The sequence below is a fragment of the Pygoscelis adeliae genome, unplaced genomic scaffold, assembly GCF_000699105.1.
Source record: "Pygoscelis adeliae isolate BGI_AS28 unplaced genomic scaffold, ASM69910v1 Scaffold114, whole genome shotgun sequence".
Lineage (NCBI taxonomy): Eukaryota > Metazoa > Chordata > Aves > Sphenisciformes > Spheniscidae > Pygoscelis > Pygoscelis adeliae.
The window spans coordinates 4,063,841-4,086,239 of NW_008824587.1; the positions used below are offsets into that span (position 1 = coordinate 4,063,841).

A 22,399-nucleotide genomic window follows, 5' to 3' on the forward strand; every position below is an offset into this window, starting at 1 on the left:
TTAGTCAAAAGAGAATGTAATTGTTGATTTGTTTCCATAAAATGTTCCGACTATTTTACTTTGAGAGGCCAGAGGCTTTGTAGGGAGCCAGGCTAGAAGGTTTGTACAGTCAGTCAGTAGATGCCCTACTTTCTAGAAACTGCAATTTTAGGTTATCTTGGTTAGCATGGTATAGTTAGCACACTGAACTTGAGCTTTGCCTGTTTGGGCTCAGAATGTGGCCTTACTACAGCATCTTTGTGGGACGGTCGGCAAACCGCTGTGTCTTCTCGCTGCACTGTGGTTCCCTGCTTGTCTCTGATTTCTCTGAACTGGTCCCGATTTCAGATCTGTTAGTGTATAGGCAGCACTTAGCACAACGGGGCTGCTGTCAGAGCTGGAGGGTCTTTGCTGAGGAACTTGCTTCAAATGCTCTCTGATCAGGTGGCTGGGCACTTAAAATTTGTGGATAGTAGAGATAATTGTGTTATAAAACTCCAGTTCTGTATGTTTCATGAATGTAATGTTTATAGGGTAGGAAACAATGATTTCTTCCCATTTTACAAAGCTTGGTGACACATGATCTCTTTATTCTTCTTGTATGAATGTTTGTTTAGTGTGATGGAGTTAAATTTACCTCTTTCTCTTTAGATGCTTGTAATTGTCTCATGTCCTGTGGAGAATCTCAAGTATCCTTGAATGAGTAGCTGGGGTGGCTCCGTCACAATCCACAGAGCATTGTGCTTGGCTGTGTGCGTGCTGCTCTATTGACTCTGCAAACCTGAAATGTGTGTGGGAGAACCTTCTCTTGTATTCTAGCTTGTAATTTAATTGATGTTTGTTTGGTAATTTGCCTCAGATTAAATTATTCGTTGTCACTACTGAACAAATGCTTTGTGTGCTTTTGGTGGGTCAGCATTTTGCACAATATTTCCCCTTCTTTATTCCACCTACTTTGAGGCATTCATTTATTTTTGCTGCGATCTTATTACTGAGAACTGAGAGAGGTTTCTGTTGGGGGGGGACGGGATGGGACCCAGTGGTGTTTCAGAAAGGCTTTATACAGTGATTATTTGGTTAAGGGAAATGCGATTACTTTTCCTCAGATTTAGACTTTGATTTAACATGAGTTCACATGATAATTAATGGGAGTTGTTACCTGAGGATAAACTTTATAGAAATGGAATAGAACTGAGCAGGCGAGAATATGAGTATATGCTTTCTCCCTCCAAAGAAAAAGAAGCTTAAGTTATTAGAGAATCCTTGTTTATTGATAGCAATATATGCTTTGATGCATAGGTGGATGTTTCTGATCCCTAGTAAAATGTGTCAGCAGTACAGTTGCCACATTAGTTTTGGTTTGACCATATGTTATTTTGTTAATCGTAGATTAATTCTGTGGCTGTCCAGGTGATAACATCTTTTGCAGAGAAGAGGCATGGCAAGGTTCAACTTAAAGTTTGAGTATTTTATGCAAGTGGGATCAGTCTGAAAAAAAGTTGTGGTCAAAATCAAGACAAATGGCCTCACTCTACAAAGTACTGCAGAGTGTGTGCAAATGCAGCAGGGGTTAGTCCCTTTTCTGAAGCATTTATCAGCTGAAAAGCTGAGGTGAGAAAGGTAATAGGAAAATATTTGACAGGATGCTAGCTGAATGTCTTGGTTGCCATTTTCATAGCTGTAGGAAGAGTTGGGTCTTACTGTAGTAAAAAAGCTGTGTGACAAACCCCAATAGGTGGATTTAAGGAATAGTGTCTTTTCAGCTTCTTCAGCTCTTTGCTTATTTTCTCTTTCTGGCCTAGTTCCATAATTAATTATTTTTTTGCCAGTGTTGCATACGCAACACAGAGTGAGGTGTATGAGTGGATAATGCTGAATTATGAAATGCACTTTGAACAGAGTTTGTTAACAAATTTTGACGTGATCAACTTTGTTTAAAATTTAAGTTGAACTTATGCCTATGTTTGCAGACATTTAAAATGCTACATACTCAGAACGACACTGTCCTATCTATTGCATTAGATTTCCTGAATCGTATATATCTCTCTGAGAAGTCTCCTGTTTCAGAAACTTAACTATTTCTTGGACCAGAGCAGAAGCACCAAATCTAATTTCTGGGTTAAAAATGGAATGCAATGGCAGATAGAAATACTTAAGGCATAGCAGTAATCTTATTTGGTCCTGAGTGTGAAGTGGCCCTTGGAAAATCTAGGAGTGTATTTGTAATGTCATGGTATTTAAGATATTAAATGCTTTTTGAACCCCATCTGCAAAGGAGTACTTAGTCTTTTTCAGCTGTTAGTTCCATTTAATTTGGAAAAGAGAGGAGGGAACAGTCAGTTTACAGATGTTCACTTTTCATTGGAACTTTAGGGAAGGGCTTTAGACATGCTTGGGGGGGAGCTTATTTTTTGACCCTAGGTATTGCCCTTGCTCCAGTGATTCTAGGATGCAGCCTCCAGGTAAGCATAATTACAGTGACTTTTACAACATTTTTCTTTTCCAAGCATCTGCATGAACATCCCGTAAGAACACCATGCCTGCAGTGGAGTTGGGTAGTCAATTCTGAGTGCTTCACAGCTAGAGGAGGAGGTGAAAATGAGTCAGGGGAGTAAAGGCTGTTCTCTTCTGTTTAATAAATACATCTTTGCATTAGCATCTGTGTAGAAAAGAGATTCGCACACATGCTCCATTCTACACCTGACAGGTGATTTATTTAATGGAGATTAGAAGATCAGAAGTTTTGCTATTGAGAATACCAGGGATACCTGGCGAGGCCTTTACTTTTTTTTTTTTAAATGTAGCCCATATGGGCTACATTTAGATAGAGGGAGATCAAGGACTCTTATTTTGCGAAGTTTAACAATGTCACTGATTTTTTTTTTTTGAAAGTGGTTATATAAAAATAATCAAATTAAATCCCCCCAAAACCAAACAAAAAAACCCCTCACCCAAATATTACTGCTCCAAATAATTCAACAGAATGGGACTGAAATTCAGGAGTTCCTAAACTCCAGCTGCGTGCTTAGAGCAGTATCGTATTTGAAAAGGTGTGATATTAACAACAAAATCGTGTACTTTGAAGATGCATAGAACAGCTCGGATATTCTACATGATGAATCCTGTATGGCATTGGTTTACGAAGAAGTTGGGCAAAAAACTAGTTTCCCCAAAACACATTCCCACAGACTACTGCAGTTTGAAGTATTGTTCTTGTGGATAAGATCCTACTATTGTAACTCGGTATGGTTTTGGGTAAGAGGGCAGAATCGCCTCTTTTGTGTGTGTCGTCTTTTAAGTGGATCAGCAGGCTTGTTTGTTTTTCTATTGTAGTTATCCATGCAATAAGCAGGAACAGTGTGGTTCATTTTTAATAATTAGTACACAGCTGCCCAAAGGGGAAACTGTGTGGGCAAGAGATCTTGTTGATCTTTGTTTTAACAGCTGGTATTATTAAGGGAGAGCTTCACAGAATGGAAAAAAAGAGGATGAAAATCAGTCAACAGTTAGTACAGAGATGTAGCCAGGCACCAAAAGGTTTACTGGGAATTAGTTCTAAAATTACATTTGTTCAAATTATTTCAGAATAAAAGAATGGGTGTGTATTAAGTCAGGGAAGTGGGATGGTGCTGGGGAACAGTGAAAAGTTGCAACATTGTCAACTGAAAAACCTTACTGGAACAACAACAACATATATTTAGCATTGTTACCATGCTGCAACTCCTGAGGGAGGCAGCTCAGATCTGGAGCTCTGCTGCAGCTCATGATTTATACCATCCCAGCAGCAGAGGGATACACACCAGAATCTGCTCATTTTCAAAGCTCTTGTTTATAAAGCACAGAACAGTGAATCCCTGTGGGTCGTTGCAGCTTTCAGTCTGCAGCTCTGGATACTGTCAGCAAAAACCAAATCCTTGTCCCATTCCTATTTCCCCCAAGATGAGCAGAAGGAAGAGGTTAGCGTTGCTTTGTTTTGTTTCTTTGTTTTCTAAATGAGTTTTGTGGGTATCATTAGCACTAATGGTAGAGATGCATCATCTCTCTGGGCCCCAGTAGATTTTAGTAGTTACAAGCCTTTGCTTAGCTTTTGCTTAGCTAATGATTCTGGATTTTAACATCTAGATTCTGCTGCTTATCCCCATACCTAGTAGGAATAAGTTCACTTAAATCAGTTGAATTGTGCTGGTATCACCAAAAGGAGAAGCAGCATGTGCATGTTTGTCTTCAGTTTAAATAACTGAACATGTACAGAAAAAGGTTGAAATGCACTCAGTCCTTCAATAAAAATAGTTGGTATTTCTGACCTTACATCTGGCATTAGTTGGGGTTTCTCTGTTATTATCTTGCTCTTTAAGAGCTTTCTTATATACTGGGTTGTAATTTGCACATTACAATGTATTTGGAAACAAGACTGTGTCCCATTCTGGGGTTTTTTGCATGTATTTTATAGGCAGAATTATATGCTTGAAAAGAAGTGTTCATTTCTGAATGGTCTGCTTATGACAGATGGTTCTCATTGTGGTGAAGTCATGCAGTGCCTCAAACCTCAAAATGTATAAACTTATTTGAAGGAAATGAATTGCTGCTGCAGCATGGCCATCTATGAAAAGTATTCTTGGACATCACAAACAATGTTTTTCGAGCCTTACCTTTTCCTTACTTGAAGAAAGCTGTAATAATAATTTTCAAGAGCATGAAATTGACACCTCTAAGATGCACGTTTCCTCTTTCAAGAGATGTTACACAGCTTTCTTAGAAGCATCTCCCACTGATAACAGCAGGTGACTTGTGTCAAGTCTCTAATGCCTCTGTATGGCCTTTTCAGGTAATTGTTTGAATGAAAATGAAACAGCACCTATATAATGCTCTATACTAGATGGACTTATGTTCTGCCACGTGTGCCATCCAGGGCATGTAACCTACATAATTTCATATCAAAATCTCCCTTGTTCCAAGAAAACCAGGATTCCCATTAGCCTTTTGCCTGCAAAAGGGCCATCTTATTGTCCTTAACTATCCAGTATCCTTTGATTCAGTTGCTGTTTTTCATCACCTACTGCTCATCAGCTCTGTCCTGCTCCAGCTGAGCTGTTCACATCCTCCTGCCTTCCCACTCCACAGAATTAATCATTCCTCTCTGTTGTCTTACCTCTCGCAGCATCTTTTTAAGCTGCTGCAGTACCAGCAACCACATCCTCTCTCTATGGCACATGCTCTCTCACCTTCCTTCCTGGCTGCTGTGTTAGCACCGTTACTTGCCCTGTTGCTATAGAGGGACCACAAGTTCTGCTTTACCACATCCTTTGTAGGATACAAGAGGCTAAGGGGGAGGAGAAGGCTTGGTTTGACACCAGGATGGCAGAGGTGGAGGGTTTGGGGGTCTAATAGGTGTGGGCTCAGGAGAGGAAGGCTGTTTGCTGTAGTGATAAGAGCAGCCCCTGCAGCCAAGACCAGGAGGTTTCTTGTAGGAGCACCTGCTCCTTCTGGAGCTCCACTGCTCCTGCACCCGTGGCTGGGCAGCAGCAGTGACTCGGAGGCTTCTGACTGCTGCAGGAAGGAGTAGTTTCAGTTCACGGTTTAAGCTGTCAGTGGAGAGAACTTAGACGTTGAGAGTGTGTGTGAATGTCTTGGCAGTTGATGACACTGGTTGTACTCACACAGGGAAGTGTCCTTCTGTGAACCACGTGCCAGGTTTTGCAAGGCTTCCATAATAGGTGTTAAAGTGGGTCACCAATGTGAGTGCTCGGGCTGTGTTCCCGGTGACCTGTCAGGCAGGCAGGGGTGTCTTGTTGCTGACCTGATGCTCTGTGCTGCTGCAGAGGGAGTCGCTCTCCCTCCCTTCCCTGCTTTCAAAGCTCGCTAGTTGGCTTTGCACTGCAGTTCGTTGTTGTGCTCTCTGTAGCCTACTACTGTGTTTTAGAGTCTGGTGTTGTCCATCACCTTCTCTACAGCAAGGTTGTAAGCTACACTGGTGTGAAGACAAGCTCAGCGTTTTAGTTAGTGGGGGATGTACAGCAGCTTTACTGTAGGTGGGTCTTTGTTAGACGTTGCAATTTAATTTGTTCCTTGTCAACCCTGATGATCTGGTTGTGCTCCCAGAACTGGCCTTGCCTCAGTGTGGCTGAAATATTCGTTTTGTTCTCCAGGTGCTGGCCTCTGTGCCATATGCTCAGGCGGCTTTTTTTCAGAAGCACTTCTTGTTTAACTTCAGTCAAGTTTCCATCAAGGCAGGGTTAGGGTATGGCCGAAACCTGCCTGTGAGACAGCACTTCTGCTTAATTAGCAGGAGGGGTCACTCTTGAGTTTGTGGAAGGTGGTTTTCTGGGTGGGGATGAGTGTGGCTGGTCTCAGGTGCAATTAAGAGGGTCACTCCCTGTTGCTACCCTTTGTGCAAAGGGCCTTGCTATTATACTGGGGCAACATTATTTTAAATCCAAATTAAAATTGGCATAAACACTAAAACTTATTTTGCTTTACAGCTTCAGCAAAATGCTGAAGAGTAAGCATTTCAAGGCTGAAATATAGACCATGCTTAATCCATAATGTTTATTAGAACAAGTAGGACAACTAGAGGTGAGTTTATCTAGCAACATAAAAGATATTTCAACATAAAACATAGTCCATTTCCACTCTTGATTTCTGGGATTTTCCCCCTCCCCCCAAGTTTGAAGTGCACTCAGCTGCCTAATGATGCAGCAAAGAATCTTATTTTTGTTTCTGTTTTCTCCTAAGTAGATCAAGTTCTGAGGTGAATCAGAAGAGATGAAAGAATAGTTAAAAACCTTTTGGGCTTTATGGAAAAATGAGTTTAAGGGATGGCGATGAAGGGAAAATGGAGGTGGGAAAGTAACGTGGATTTTTTTCAGGGGTATTTGTTATTCAGTTTGAGCGGAAATATGCCTGTTTAAGGTAAAAGGTCAGGAAGAATTTATTAATACTTAAAGGGTAAAATGAAATTGAACACGTGGATGAATAGGAAATCTGCATGAAAAATGCACCTGATCATAAATAGTTTTGTGAACCAGAACTGTATATACGGGGGTAATGGAAGGGTGGATTCATAAAACAACTGGTAAAGCCACAGCATCATTTGAATGTAAACCAAAAAGAGATGGTCTCCCTGTCCCATCGGTATGCCTTCCACGGTGCTATTAGTCCTCCTTGTCTGTGCTGCGTGAAGCAAAAGGTTAGTGTCCTGTACTGCATTTCATACTTAACATGTGTAAACACGGATGTTTGTTTAGCTGTCATTAACTGAGGATTTCACTGACTATAGCTGACAAGTTTTGTGTGGGAAGTTGTCTCTCATCAGTAGTTGCCGAGTCAACAGATGCTGAAGTGCTTTCGTATTTTCTGCTCATCTCTGTTTTCTGGAAGGCTCTTGCAGTGGTAGCGTGTACTTTATGCATTTTCTTTCATTATTAATTTGCCTGAAGACTGTTAACATTTGCATATAGCTTTATTGTAGGTCTCCGAGGATCTGTGATCTGAATTCTGTTGTATTCTGCTAGCACTATAGTGCCATATGGGACTTAACCGAGCCTGTGAAGGTCTCATCATCTTGTTAATTATTTTTATAATTCAGAGTTTTTAAACCACGGAATCTAAAAAAGTAATTTAGAATTTGAACACTGTAATGTATTCTTGATCTTCACTTTAATTCCTTTTTGCCTATGGAAATGGGTGAGACTGTTTAAAAAAAAAAAAAAAGAGGGATGTGGGAGGAGAAGGTATGAATCAGAGCTGAAAATTAGTGTTTAATTCCCCTATTCCTACTTGTTTTTTTAGGTCAGTGGATAAACAAGTAATTTTGGGAGGAAACGGAATTGAACTCCCTGGAGAGTGAGGCAGTAGAAAGTCTTCAAATATTCTTAACGTTTAAGAATCATGGGTCTTTTATTATGTTGCCGGATTAGAATGATAGGAGGAACATGCTAAATGTTAAAACATGCTAAAGGCTTTGTTTTTCTGTTAAATAGCTCTCAATTTTCAGCATACTCTTTCTTCACTGCTTGTCTCTGTAGTAGCATTCTTCTTAATTTCACGCTCGGGCACCACTATCTGTGAAAATAGCAGAAAGAGTGACAGTTCAGCCTGGTTACTGGTTTAGTAAACACTGCCACCTAAGTCGAAGCTGAGCAGGTTTAACACGATAATTAAAATTGCAGAATTAGTTGGTGAAGTCTCCCAGAATCTTATGTTTTGTTCACACTTGAAAACAAATAGAGTTCCCAGGACTTCTGGCCTAGCTGTATGATGGAGTTGGACTCATCAGCCTTTCTGTTTGTGAAAAGCGTGTACGGGGAGTACAGTGACCTGAGTGAGTGTTGTCTGGCTGCAGAGAGGCAGAGACTGTAACTCAAGAGAAGAGTGAGGACACCCCCTCTATTTCAGTAGATGTTAATGCTGAAGCCCCTTGGTGGCAAATTAAGTTCCCATCCATCACTGGATCTGAACAAGCCTTGTGTTGAACTATTTTGCAATAGATGGAAGCACTCTTGAAAGAGGAAGGAATACCTTACTGAGCTGATCTTCAAAGACCACATGAATAATGCTTTTTTTATTGCTCAATAATTGGTTGTACTCCATGTTATGTGGCTTAGAAATGGGAAGAAAGCTTTTTTTTTAATAGCTAAATTTCTTCTTCCCAAAATACTTTCCATAGTTGGGGAATGTGACTTCAGGAGAACAGTTTAAGCTGTCAAATCCCCTCACTTCTCAAAGTAGCCGTTAAAATGAGGAAAAGCAAATAGGCAGCACTATTTCCATTTTAAGCATTGTCAGTGTAACAAGCATGCAGCCGAGTTTCAGAAAGAATGCATGAATGTGAGGTTATTTGGGCAGCGGTAAAAATACCGGGAGAGAATTAATGGAAACAGGAGTGAAGTTAGAAACACGGTTTGCCTTAGGGATAAAATTTTCAAAGCGTTCTGCGTATTTGGATGTGCAATTCCCATGCAAGTTAATGACTAAAGTTCTCTTTTCCTCTTTTGAGCCTTAATTTTTGTGTGCGTGCTCAAGAATGCGTTAGGCTCTGAACAACTATGAAGATGCTGTTTGTTTCAAACAGCTTGCAGCAGAGGCTCTGCTTTCTCACCCGTGTGAAGTCCGGTGGGTCAGCTCGTATATTCAAACTCCTCCATCGCTTGGGGAAGGCATGAAATGTTTGTACTGGCATGTGTTGCTGTCATTGGGAAGCTGGTGGGATCTGATAGAGGACTAAGTTACAGCTGTGTGAGTAGTTTAATTATGTGCATATCTTGATTGTCAATCAAGATTAATTAATAAGCTGTTGATATCACAATAAGTAAGTATAGGGACTTGAAAATGAGAGAACATGAGATTTGGCAGGTTGGAAGGCCAAAGGACATAGACAATTACGTGACGCTGTGGTGGGAGCCTGCTGAGGTCCTCGACTCATTGTCAGTGCAGTATTTTGCTCAAGAGTGTTCTTGTATGTAAACCAGTCCCTGAGTCGGAGGAAAGTAGTGAATGCTTCTAGAAAATGTTTTGGTGTTTCTTTTTCAGAGAAAACAGGTGCAAAGTGACCTCTCCCCCCCCCCCGCCATGGTCTGGTGGGAGCATTCTCACTGAACACTGCATTATGCTTCTTGTCTTGTTTTCTTGCTTTTCTTGAAGAATGCTAAAGCCTTGTGGAATTTGTTTTCTAATGTTATCCCTAACTGGAAGGGTGAGGAGGCTGCAAAAACAAACAGAGGAGAAGATGTCCATTGAAATGAAAAGCTGAAAGAGCGGCTCATGTGGAGGTATCTGAGCCAACTTCCAGCTGATGACCAAACCTGCACAGCTGTAGTGGCACGCTTTATCTGCTAAACGTGGATCCAGTCACTGGCAGGGATGGTGGGCTTTGTGCTGAAACCGTGTGCTGCTCTGATGAGACTTCTCCTGGTTGTAAAGCCAAGTTCCTTCAGAGCAGAGACAAGATAAATCCTTACAAGCTGCACTCTTGCTTCTTTTTGTACGGTAGATGCTTCCCCAGCCACCAGCTTCTTGCTGGCTTTCAGTGTGACACTGATGCTTTGATCTTTGTGTTTGAAAACCACCTTCTGAGTTTTACTGTTTGACTATGAGAAGCTTCTTACACCCGGTGTTACAAGTGCTTAAGTTAACCGAACTACTAGCTAATTTACTGATGGCGTTGCCCTCTTCGTGAGATCTTTTTTGCTGGGATTAATTACTATGAAGAGCTTGTTTTAAGCTATAAAATTATTCTGGAGTGCAGTGAAAACTGAAATGAAACATAGTACTGGAGTTTGGGAGTCTTTTGAAGAAGTTACTTTTCTAGCAGTCTGCTTCTGGGAAATCTTTTATGGGATGCAGTCTATTATGGAGAAGTGTGAAAATCTCATTGTTAGAGATACTAAAATTAGACCAAATTTGCTACTGAATAGTTGAGATTTTTTTAAACTTTTCAGATTCCATGTGATAATGCATTTTTGTAATAAACTTTGGAAATACTAAATCAATTTAAAAAAAAAAAACTTTATGTGTTGATTGTTTGAAGGGATGACCCTGTTGATAACTAGTCTCAAGAATCTCCTTTTTAGAAGTTCTGTTTTTGCATTGATTGCATGTATCCCTGGACTTCGGGATTCCATGAATTAAAGGTTATGTTTTACGATCAAAGCATTCTGTGTACTCTGTCATCTGTACGATTCCTTAGCTCTAACACAGAGCCTTTGCCAACCTTCAGCTTGCTGAGCAGATCCATGAAATGAGGAGGACACATCTGTGTTAGGTCCCTCTGGCTGCACTGCCTTTCCTTTGGAATCTCATGCTCAGCAAGTGATGATGTTGCCAATTTTACTGACTTCTTTGGTCCTTAAGGAACACAGAAAAGAGAATGGATAATGGAATACATGAACCCAGTGTAACACACTGTTGTGGGGTGTTGGCTGCTTAGTGAAATGGCACTCGGGCCAAAACTGTTCCATGCCCAGAAAAGAACAGAAACTCTTCTCTTCAGCAAAGTCTGCAGAAAGCTAAATTTCACCTTCCCTTGCTTCTTGATAGCGGAGGTCAGTGCTTGTAGTTTATCTATCTGCTTGAGGTTCTTCTGGTTACGGCTTGGCGCAGGACAAGTGTGTCTGCTCACTTTCTACTGATAAAGTTAGCACCTTCACACAGTTGGTCTGACAGCTGTGCTGCAGTGTATTTGCCTTTACACTGCACATCATGGAGTTTTCTTTCACCAAACTTGACATAGTGAGGCCACGGAAACAGTCCAGCAGATCCATCTATGGGATAACAGACCAAACTGAGGCAGCTACCTGGAGCCATTTTCAGGTTTTTATTCATACTTTGATCTAAATGATGCTCTGAGAATTGAGTCGGGGTGGTGCTGATGGTGGTGGAAGAGCTTTGAACAAGCCACCACCAAGATTGCCTTTCCAGGGTGAACCTGCTCTATCTTTCTGTGCAGTCAGCAGTCTGAATTCTCTCGAAGGGTAGGGTCTCCTTGAAAGCCATTGTTTCCTATGGGAAACCATGACCTTTCCTCTTTGAATAGGGTTACAGTAGGATGCTAAGTTAGTTTCTTGCTACTAGCACGGTATATGATAAGGGTGGTTTAATTTGCTTACAGGGATTAGGGAGTGGATTTCCCTCCTGGAGATTTCCCTTCTCAAAGTTGGGAGTGTGTGTGAATGCATGTAAACTTGTGAGTAATGGACTGCCTTGTGGGGTATTTATTTTATATGCATGTGTTTATGTTAAATAATGTAAATTGTGGAAGAGCAAAGTGTGGGATAGCTACAAGACCTCTTTATCAGAAACCTGAAAAAGGCCATGTTTGCACTACTTTCTTGACGCCAGCATAATCTGAGAGATGTAGAGGTTGTATATTTGAAGCAGAGCAGAAGCTGCCTCGTTGTGCTGGCGTTGTAATCCAGACAGCACACCATGTTTCTTCCTGATCTGAGCCCTCGGGAGGAGGAGAGCTCCGTGATGTTACCCATGTCATCTTTGTATTCTCCCCAGCTGTGAAATTGTCTGAAATAAGGATTTGTCTATATGCAAATATGTACTGGCTTCGTACACGTCTTCCCTTTCTGCAGAACACGTACATCCTCTTTTTGAGTGAATGATGTTATACTGGTTTAAGGGCGACGTATATTGCTGGAAGTTAGGCTTTTATTCTGTGTAGTTTGTAGGGTTTTTTTTTCTTCAGTTGCCCTTAACCACTTTTTCTTAGTTCCTGAAGCATGGGGCTTAGAAGTTCTTTACTATTTTTGTAACTTTAGACTATTGCCCTTTTGCTGTTCTCCCCCCAGTGCCTCTTTGATTGACTAATACTGACATAATTTAAACTGAAGCCTAGTCTGGTTTGGCTGAATTGGTTTAAAATAGTACCTTATGCTAAACCAGAGCAAATACGCAGATACACAAACCCAGTGTGTACTATTCCATGCATATTACCTGCTGTTTTAACTTGCTTCTTGCTAGGGTTTTGCAGATTTCCTCCTCTAACATGGTTTCTAATTCTCCCCTTCAAAATACAGTTAAAGCAGTTTTGTTAGCAGGTAGCAGCTTCTGTGTACATAACTGTTTTGTTCAATGCTGGAAGAATTTCTCCTGATGCTGATCTAACTTACTGTCAGAGCCAGATATGCCACAAAGCAGAAAGTGGTATTTGCTTAAAAGCAACATATGCATAAACTAGGCTTTGTAGTAGTTTTGTTATTTTTCTACTCTGTGCATCTAAGGAAGTGGGCTTATATTGCTTCGATAACATTTGATGATAGCTCTACAAACTGAAAATCGCAAGACCAAACCTTTGGCAGATAAAAAGAAGCATCACTTCTGTCAGAAACTCTAATTGTGGCAGCTAAGCATCTGACCCAAATCTATTGCTGTGTACAATTTTTTTGGAAAATGTTGTAAATCTAACCTTTGTACTGAAAATGTACAAACTTATTCTCTATTTTCCATGTAAAACATAATGGAACCTGATGCCAAATAAGTCAGGCTGATATTAAAGATCTTATTTACACTGTGTTTCTGTCAGGATAATTATTCAGTGTATCATAGTTTAAAAAATATTTTTCAAGTCTTGTAGAAACATTAACTTCTGAAGTGCTGTGTGGAATGGATGATTATGGAATTTGAGTGTTGTTGAAGTAACCAAATTTTAAAAAATAAGGTAATTTTAGGTTAAATCTGCAGACAGTAATAAGCTGGCTTGGATAATTAATTTGGATTTAAAGTTGCTTAATTTCTCTTGGCATTTGCAAATCCCAAACTGACTTGTGGAATGTTCTTGATTGAAAAAGATTTTATTGAAAACATGTGTGACTGTTTTTGAGGGCAACAATATTTGAAGAACAAAGTAGCATCTGTATATAAATGGAGGTAGACAAGAAAACTTAACTGTAAACATAGCTAATGTCAATTTGTGTGGCATCTTCTGTTTTAGAACAAAACAGGCTATAGGGGAAGTAAAATCTGTTCTGTAAAAAGATTGTTAGGTGTTCTAAATGATATTTTAAATTCACAACACTGACAGAGCTGTATAAATATATTTTTCAGACTAAAATCAGAATTATTAATTAGGAGTAGACCTCAAATTCATGGAACTTCTATGAACTTTTCAGAGTAAAATAAAGTACTGGCAAGAATATCCATTTCCTATCCTTTGTCTAAGTATGTATTTATATTAGAAAATTGTATTCAGTAGAATTGCCAGGACTTCTGAAATGAAACTGATTCAGAAATGAGGAATGAAGAATAGTACTGAATCTGTCTCGTGTTAAAAGACAGATTTCCATCGATTTAAAAAGCTGTGTTGCTACAAAAATGTCTAACTGTGGTAATGGAAAATATTAATAACACTTTCTTTATGGTGATAAGCACTTTGGAAATTATTTTTAGTTATCTCTGTGTTCAACGAGACGAAACTATTTTTTTGATTCATTGCAGGACCAGTTTGACAACTTAGAAAAACACACGCAATGGGGTATTGATGTTCTGGAAAAATACATCAAGTTTGTAAAAGAAAGAACAGAGATTGAACTCAGCTATGCAAAGCAACTTAGGTAAGTTGATACGTAAAGTCCTGGACTTTGAGTTGCATCTGTTCAGAGCCTGTAATCATCTGTAAGTTTACTGTTTCAGTGGTGGTAATTTGTTTGGTTTATAATAATGGCTTTTAGAGAATAGCTTTAACTTGGAGAATGGAAAGCTAAAGTCAATTTACAATACTGTTTTATTGTCTCTGGTAAAAATCATATGCTTTGCAAAAAGAAAGGTTATTTAGGTGACTGAGTAGCATACTAGGGCTTACTCACGATTTATGCATGAGTAATGGCTCAGGCTTTGAGGATAGCATTGTAATGTTTTCCATGAAATTAGGACTGCTGCGCGTAAATGCTGAAGGGTTTAAGAATTCAGCAGAATAATGATAATTTGTTGTAAGGCAAAGTTTAGGGTTTCTTTTCATAAGACAGGCTCTTTTTGAACGTGTGTTGGAGAAACTGCAGGTCAGAAAGTCAGTCTCAGCCCTTGGAAATTTCGTCTGTGTAGTTAGCCAGGTTGCAGCCTGAGATTTGAACTTTTGAGTGTCTTACGATCTTGCCACTGTTCTTGTGATGTGTCTCCTGAACAGAGCAGAGATTCTGTGAATTTATCTCAAGTAGCTAAATTACTGGAAATTCCTGCTAGGTACTTTCTACATGTCTGCTTCGACCATCAGGTTGTAGTTGAAGAGATGAGTGTATGTGAACCAGACCCAGAAAACATATTCCTTGAGGTCAGATCCAGTGTAAATGGGGAAGAGGTACTAAGAACACTCCCACAATGAGTAGCTCTTACCTTGCTTTTCCCAGTAGCATAGAAAAAATGAGAGGTGAACAGGGGTTAGAGGGGAGTACAATACACAGGCAGTCCTTCTGCGGCCGAGAGAGGCTGTGGTGCAATATCGTTGGCAGTCACTAGTGTCCAGAGTGATAAACTGGAAGTGGTGGAGCTAACTGGGGAGGGGAGTACAGGACTAATCCTTCCTAACCCCTCCAGTAAATCCATACCTTTTTTTTTCCATGACTATAATACATGTTAGAACCCCTTCCATCTTCTCAGTATTTATAGAGATTGAGATCTGAGGTTCTAGTTGATCTGTATATATCTAAAGCACAATGTCTATTAAAAAAAAAATAAATCGCCCAGAATCTTTGATGTTTGTGTTAGAATGGATTTGAGATGCACAATGGCCTGTTATTTACAAGGAGCTGTTAGCTGATAAAACCCCTGTCTTTATAGTTATGTGCTTTCTCGGGGGAATGCCACAAGGATTCCCCAGGGTTTCTGCTATAGACAAGCAGGAAATAGAAAATGACTTGTGCAGGAACAAATTGCTCACGTCCCATGGAGATGAGAGGAGATTGAATTACAGAGGTGAAATGAGCTGGAAGAAGGAGTATGACTGGACTGGGAAACCCCAGCAGAGTATCTCTGTGAGCAGGCCTGTCTTATGAAGAATCACACACTAGACTAGAAATAAGTGAATTTCTTAGGATGACAAATTTCAGGTGTAAAGAGCATAATTATGAAAATAAACACACAACCAAATGTTTAAGGAAAGTGGGAGATAGTTTTACCTGTGACTATCTCGAAACTGAACTCATGAGTTTTATTTCTTATTCTGTCCTAGACTTCCAAAACAAACTTGGTCAATTTGTTTCTTCTCTCTGTATTTTAATTCTCCATGCATAGCTGCATTTGTCTCCCTGACCCATGGGTATGATTTGAGGATAAATACATTCATCCCTGAGGACTCTTAAACACAATGCTGTTTGGAGTCATCTAAGAAGTTAGAGATATAAAAGAAAAAATAAAAATGTAGACTTGTCAAATGTTGAGCTAAAACAGTGCTGGACATTAAAAGCAGATGCATGATTTTTTTTTTTAATGAGCCTCCTCAAGCCTGACGCAAACCTTTCTTATATCACATCCATGTGGTGTAAAAGGGCTGCAGCAATCACTGCATGTCATAACGTGCAGACATACTATTAAAAAGGGACAAGTTAACACAAGATACTCCTGTGGATTTAACTCAAAGTTTTATTTATAGTGTAAGTAAAGCTGCTGAGCTTTTTCTTCTTTCGTGAAACTTGTGTTTTCTGCTTGGTCTCTGGGTTCCCTAGCTAGCTATTCTTCCTGTCTGACTATCTACATCTCAGCCTGGTCATCTGTTGAAGTTTGTCTTCTATTTAAAAACGTTTCTTTCCTTCCTCTTCATAATTCTGCAGCTATATATGTAATATATTTGTTTTAAAGTGTTAAATTAGATCTACATACTTTCAGGATGCATCAAATTTATCTGGTTCCATCAGTGGAAGAAGCTCCCCAATGTCACATACCTTCTACGTTGTGCCTGCACTGTTCAAGGCCTGCTTGTACCATCTACAATCAGTCCTGGTTTGAGAGTCCAGTTCAGATTTGACATGATTGTTTTCTTTATAATTGTTGAGTCATTAAACTAGGCTGGGAAGGAAGGGATGCAGAAGTTAGGGTAGAGCATTCACGTGACCTTACAGCGCACACACTTTGAGCATCAAAAAGTGTGTCAAAAGCCTTGCCTGATGTGATGATGGATGGATGGATAGATAGCCTTGAGGAAGACGTATTGGAAGAAAGAATGCTTAAGATATCAGGTTAATCTGAAAATCAGGAAGCTCTGATGGATGATAAATGTGAGAGAAGGAGCAAGATATCAAAGAAGTGGAAATAAGGGAGCAGAGAAACAAGCTGGAAAGGTGGAAAAAAATGATGCAGTGTGACAGGCAAATAGAAATGTGAATTGGAGACAGGTGCACAGGCTAGCACAGAATTTTTCCAGAACTGCTGTTTTGCTGCTGCTATTTGTTCTTGTGTTTTAGTTCCCTCCAGTTAGCTCTGAAGGTGTCATTGCTTCATGAGCTTGAACCTGGGAAGCGCTGGTGTTCTGGTCGTGACACTGAATGATTGCACACTGAACTTCAACGTGTGAGAGTCGTATTGATTCTTACTAGATTCAGTATCACTTCTGGATTCAGTATTACTTCTGGTTTTTTTGTGTGTATCCTGGTTTAAAACCCTACGTATGTTTTTGATTAAAGAAGGGGGGGGGGAATTGCAAAAACTCAAATCTATAGACTCTATATTTTATGTGTTCTTTATAAAGAACAAAGAAAATAATAAAATGTTTAACTCAGATGCTAATCCTTGTTACATGCTTTCAGAATCTTTTTTTTCCGTGAAAGCATACTGTCTGGATTTTTTTGCCCCAGCTCTGTAGCATTTCTACACTTTTAAAAGTTCATAAGAAGACAGTAGCTCTGTATGTCAGAATTAATTGGGCAGCGTGACAGTGCAGGGACATGTGCATTTTGAGTGTGTGTGAAAATGCCTTATTAGTGGAGTTTTCTGTGCATGTTTTCTTGTGGTTTTTCCTTTCCTCTTTAAGCAGGTGTCTGGAGTGAGGCATTCTCATCATGTACGAAGAGTGCTGTAAGACTTACTGTAATCATGCAGAACAGCTTGCAGAATTCTTGCCATGCTGGTATTCTTTGCTTGAAGCTGCTGTACGCAGAACTAGAGAAAAGTTCATTGTTTCAGAGCATCCTCTTTTCAGAGAAGGCAGAGACTGGAAAGGAGATGCTCATTTGGATCCCTTCCAGTAGGGATACTTAAATTTTGAGAACACGTTTGTCTGTGCGAATTTGCCAGGGTTCTGGCTACTACTCTGTTTGGGCAGATGCTTCTTAATTCCTTAAGGAGAACAAAAGGAATAAGAAATGTGAGACAAGAGGCCCTGCTGTCTCCCAGTTAGTAGTAAAACCAGCATGCAACAGGGAGTGGGTTACACCTCTGAAAAAAGCAGTTTCTTTTCAACCAAATGCATTCTGGGAGTCCTCCAAAGAGTTTGGCACAGATAGGTCAATGAAACTTGGTAGTCCTTTGGACAACGATCCCATCAATACCACTTGTATGTTATTCCTAATTGCTGAAACAACCTTTTAAAGCTAAAACAAATGGCTTCCATTTCACAGTAGGGTAGCAGAGGCTGCAGGAAGGCGTGTAGTAATAGGGCTGAGTTTAGAATAGAGGAGATCCCAGTACTGCAGCACTGAAAAAGTCTTAAAATTGCTAAGTAGGATTTGTCAGCTCTCTGGTTTGCGTTGTTTACAAGATGTGTGGTGTTGTATTGTGCTACAGTGCAACGTTGAGCTTCAAGTATCAGCAAGGTGTGTTCAATAAACCCTCGATGTGCTGCTGGGTAGGGGCTTGGAGTCAGTGCTTTCAGGACAATGAAAGCTCTATACTAACTGTCAAATGTGCTTAACACAGTTATGTTCAAATTTCTTATTCGAGATACGATCACTTGAAGAGCATATCAATATTTTAAAATTAAATCATTGGTTGGATGTGGGGTAACGAGAGCTGCAAGCTTCTGTGCTAATCGGGATAATCAAATTTCACATTTCTCCCAGCATCAGTTGATAATCATAAAATGATCCCACTTTTGTCATCTCGGTGCAGCTTCCCACAGCTTTATGAAGATTTTTCTCCTCCTTGGAAGCATCCTGCTAAAGGCAGGCAAATTTGCCTGGCCGTGAGTGTCATCTGCAGCAAATCGTGCTTCAATGGGCTGACTGACCTTTGGATGTGGAGTAGCACCTTCTACTGGGTGGAGTTTGTAAAGCATGTCTGTGTGTCTGAGGACCAGTGTTTTTATTGTAAAAGGGTCTCTCCTTTAGATAGGTGAAGGAGACTTGTGCAGCAACAGAACCAGAACTCAGATGTATTGACTTCATGACCTTAATTTATTAACTTCTCAGGTTCAGAATCTGCTACTTTATTGTGGTTATAGAGACTGAAGCACTGTGCGGCCCATTCTTTGAGTGCTACTACAACGCAATCAAAGCCTAATTGCAATCATACTTCTGAAAAGGTGTCTAGTCACTGCAAATAAAAACTGAAGCCCCACAGAATGTGTGTGCATGCAAAGATTATCCAGTTAATGTAAAGGAGATTTTAAATTTAATTTTTTATATATATGTATTTTTAATTTTAGGAATCTTTCAAAGAAATACCAACCCAAAAAGAACTCCAAAGAAGAGGAAGAATACAGGTATGTTCATGATCTGCTGCTGAGTGAGCATGCATTGATGGAGGAAGGGGAAATGTTTGGGTTACCAGCTAGGATTTGGCTTGTAAACCAAAGATTTTAAAGTCAAGTGTTAAGAGTATAGAAATCATAGATGTAGAAACAGGCTTATGTGGTAGATACCAAGGAGCAGATTTTCAAAGTTTGAATTTGGTCTGTAACTACTCAGTTCCCTTTATGTGTTATGGTTTCTGGATGTCTGGTTTGGGGGTTTTTGTTTTGTTTTTTTCATGTACCTTAAAAACTTTAAGCCAGACTGTATGATCCTGGCTCTTTAAAGTGAATGACCAAACTCTTAACTGCTTTCAGCAGAAAGATAAACAGTTGTTAATTTTAGCATGAAATTTAAGCAGTCTGCCTAAGTATTAAATTACTCAAATGGACTGACAACACAGATTAGTAACTTACTAAAGGGGTAATGTTATAACACCACAGAGAAACCAGTGGTTCTTGAAGAGTAAGGTGAATGATGTAGTTTGTACTCCCAGTATCCCGCGATGGATTGACGCATGACTTGCTGCTGTTGAAGGACGTTGCATGGCCTCAGCTGTCTGCTGGTGACTCGCGTATTCAGACTGTATCTCCCTGGTGGCAGGGGACTAATGTAGTGCAGATAGCGACTGCAGCGTCAAAGGCACAGCTCTTTTACTGAGTGACACTGTGGACATGGATACAGGTGATGATAGACCACACGTCGTTAAGAACATTCCTGCCCTTGATGAGATTAAAGATATTCTTTAAAGAGAACTTTCTAGAGGAGGAGCTTTCCAACAGACAGGCTGTAAGCCAGAGCGAGAACCTTTTCCTTAGAGCACTCTGACTGAAGTTTCTCAACGTCAGTGTTTTGTAATGCATCAGCTTTGCATGAAGGCATCGCAGAGTCTGACCCTGCAGCCTTGTATTGTGGGAGGCTGCTCTGCCTCTGGAGAGCCCAGCAGCAGACTCAAACCCTTGACCTTGAAATTTGAAACATTTCAAATGAGTTTGGATACGGGTCCAACTGTATGATTATATTAATTTAGACTTTTGGGTCAGACCCCCAAGCTGCTGTGCACAGCTACTCCAGTGGCTCATATTAACAGAGATAACAGCCTTTTAATTTTCTTTTTAATTTATTTTTAGTTAACATTGTTTGGGAATCAGTTAGTTATGCTATTGTTTTCTGAGATATTGGTATTTACCCAAGGAAGCTTGCGTTACCAGCATGTCAGCTGTTTTGGTCTGTACCCCGGATTAGGAATAGATCTGCCTTTGGGTAACTTTACCGTAAATGGGTATTTTGAGTTTATTACAACCTTTTTTGACACATCTTTCATTGCTGGAAAAGGATATTGGAGTTAAATGATTCATGTGATGTGGCACAGAAGATCCTGCATATCCTTTGCCCTTTTAAATACAGTGTTCACCTCAGTATAGTTTCCTCATGTCTCTAAACAATGTCTGGGGATTTGTCATGTGACCTTTGGGTGCCTCGGACACTGCTTTGAGACAGCCTGTCTAAAAATGATCTGTTTTCAAGCTTATCAGTCTGTAGTTCTGTGGCTTTCATCCTGTCTTTTGCAACTGGGATTTCTTTCGAGGCACCACAGCTTGACTGTGAATGTGGCTGCTTGTATTGAACTATATTTTTAGTCTCTCTTTTTAGTTTCTTTTTTGTTTTTTTCTCTGATGCCTTTTTCATCTCTACTTGTACCACTTATCTCTATTTCCTCTAAATCTCTCCCTCTTTGCTTTGCTTTTTCACCCTTTAGGTGATGTTATCAGTGCAGACCGCTACCATTTAATATTAATAGTTTTTCTAGTATGTACAAGTGCAGTGCTTCAAAGCTGCTGTTTTCCAGCTGACCAGCACAGCCAGCTGGGGTATTTAAATGCAGCTCTGTTGGCGCTGTGCTGAATATGCTAGTGACATAATCTGCTGTTTGGAAATTGTGTGCACAGATGTTTGTTTCTTCCTTTTAATAATACATGGAATGTTGTATTGGAGATTATTTTATACGAAAAATAAACCTTGTGATGGAAGGTACTAAAAAATGTGGGTTGACAGTGAACGCCTGGCTAGTAAACTCACTATCATTTTTGAAAACTTTATAAACTATAGCTGATTTAAATCCAATTTACACCACGAAAAGTTTTCTTTTCTGTACTACGCAGCCAAAAAGTTGGTTGCTTAGACGGGATTTTGCCAGGTAGAGTACACTGATGACTGTGCACTGAATTGTAGGACTTGAAAAAGTGTAACTAAAATGTTTGGTGAATAGAGATTAGAATAGTGAAGTCTCAGAGCTGTGCTGATAAAAAAACCTGGCACTCTAAAACTGTGATGTTTTAAGAGCCAATGTCAAACTGTCTAAATGGAGATTAATTTATCAGACAACTGTCAGTGTGTGTGGGATAGGCTTCCTCTTGAGAAATTCCTTCAAGTGAATCTGTGCTAAACCATATTCAGTCTCGTGTAGCAATACTAAATGCTTAAGAAGGATACGATCTCCCTTTGCAGTGTGTCTTTCTGAAAAGAAAGGGACTAAAAGCAGAATGCGTTTTTGTCCTCTGCAGGTACACATCAACTAAAGCCTTCCTAGCCACTTTAAATGAAATGAATGACTATGCCGGACAGCATGAGGTCATTTCAGAGAACATGACCTCTCTTATCACTGGAGAGTTAACACGCTATGTGCAGGAGCTGAAACAAGAGAGGAAATCGGTAATTGAACATTTTTTTATTATTCACAATTAACTGCTGTTTAAGACAGATAAATAGTGGTAGGGGAGTTCAATGTTAAGCAAAACTTACTTGTAGTTAATAAACGTGAGCTTTGCTAACGAACCAAGCGTTAAAAAAGTGGGTTACGTGCCCTGGCCAAGTCACTGAACCATTTGAATCAAATGTTATAAGATCAGACAGCAATGCCTTCAGGAGAATCCCTGCTAAATAAGGTCAGAGACCCATCTGCGCTTAAGGCTCTGTTAGCCAAAAGCTTGTTTAGGGAAGAGTCCAGCAGCACTGTGTAAAGCTTGAAATAAACAGAGAAACTGTATTACTGAGACGGATTGAAAGAATTATTAGGATCTCGGTTCATATTTTCCTGCTTCTCTGCCAGATCTGGTCAACAGAACTTTGTAAAAAAATGATTGTAATGAGAAATATGGGGTCTGTCTCGTTTTGTGATGGTGGGGAATCTGGTTTTCAACCTGTTGTCCCTCAAGACTGGTAGAACTAGGAGCTTTATGTTAGTACTTTATTTTAGCTAGTAGTTC

At 39.9% G+C, this 22,399-nt stretch overlaps 1 protein-coding gene across 4 annotated transcripts in view; it reads left to right on the forward strand.

Annotated features, from left to right (window-relative positions):
- Positions 1-22,399, forward strand: part of FNBP1 (formin binding protein 1) — a 94,602-nt gene that overhangs the window by 8,224 nt on the left and 63,979 nt on the right. For all 4 annotated transcript variants that reach the window (XM_009322086.1, XM_009322087.1, XM_009322088.1 and 1 more), the window contains exons 2-4: positions 13,918-14,033; positions 19,049-19,105; positions 21,698-21,845. In XM_009322086.1, the coding sequence (XP_009320361.1) occupies positions 13,918-14,033; positions 19,049-19,105; positions 21,698-21,845 (321 nt within the window). The remainder of the gene's footprint in view (positions 1-13,917; positions 14,034-19,048; positions 19,106-21,697; positions 21,846-22,399) is intronic.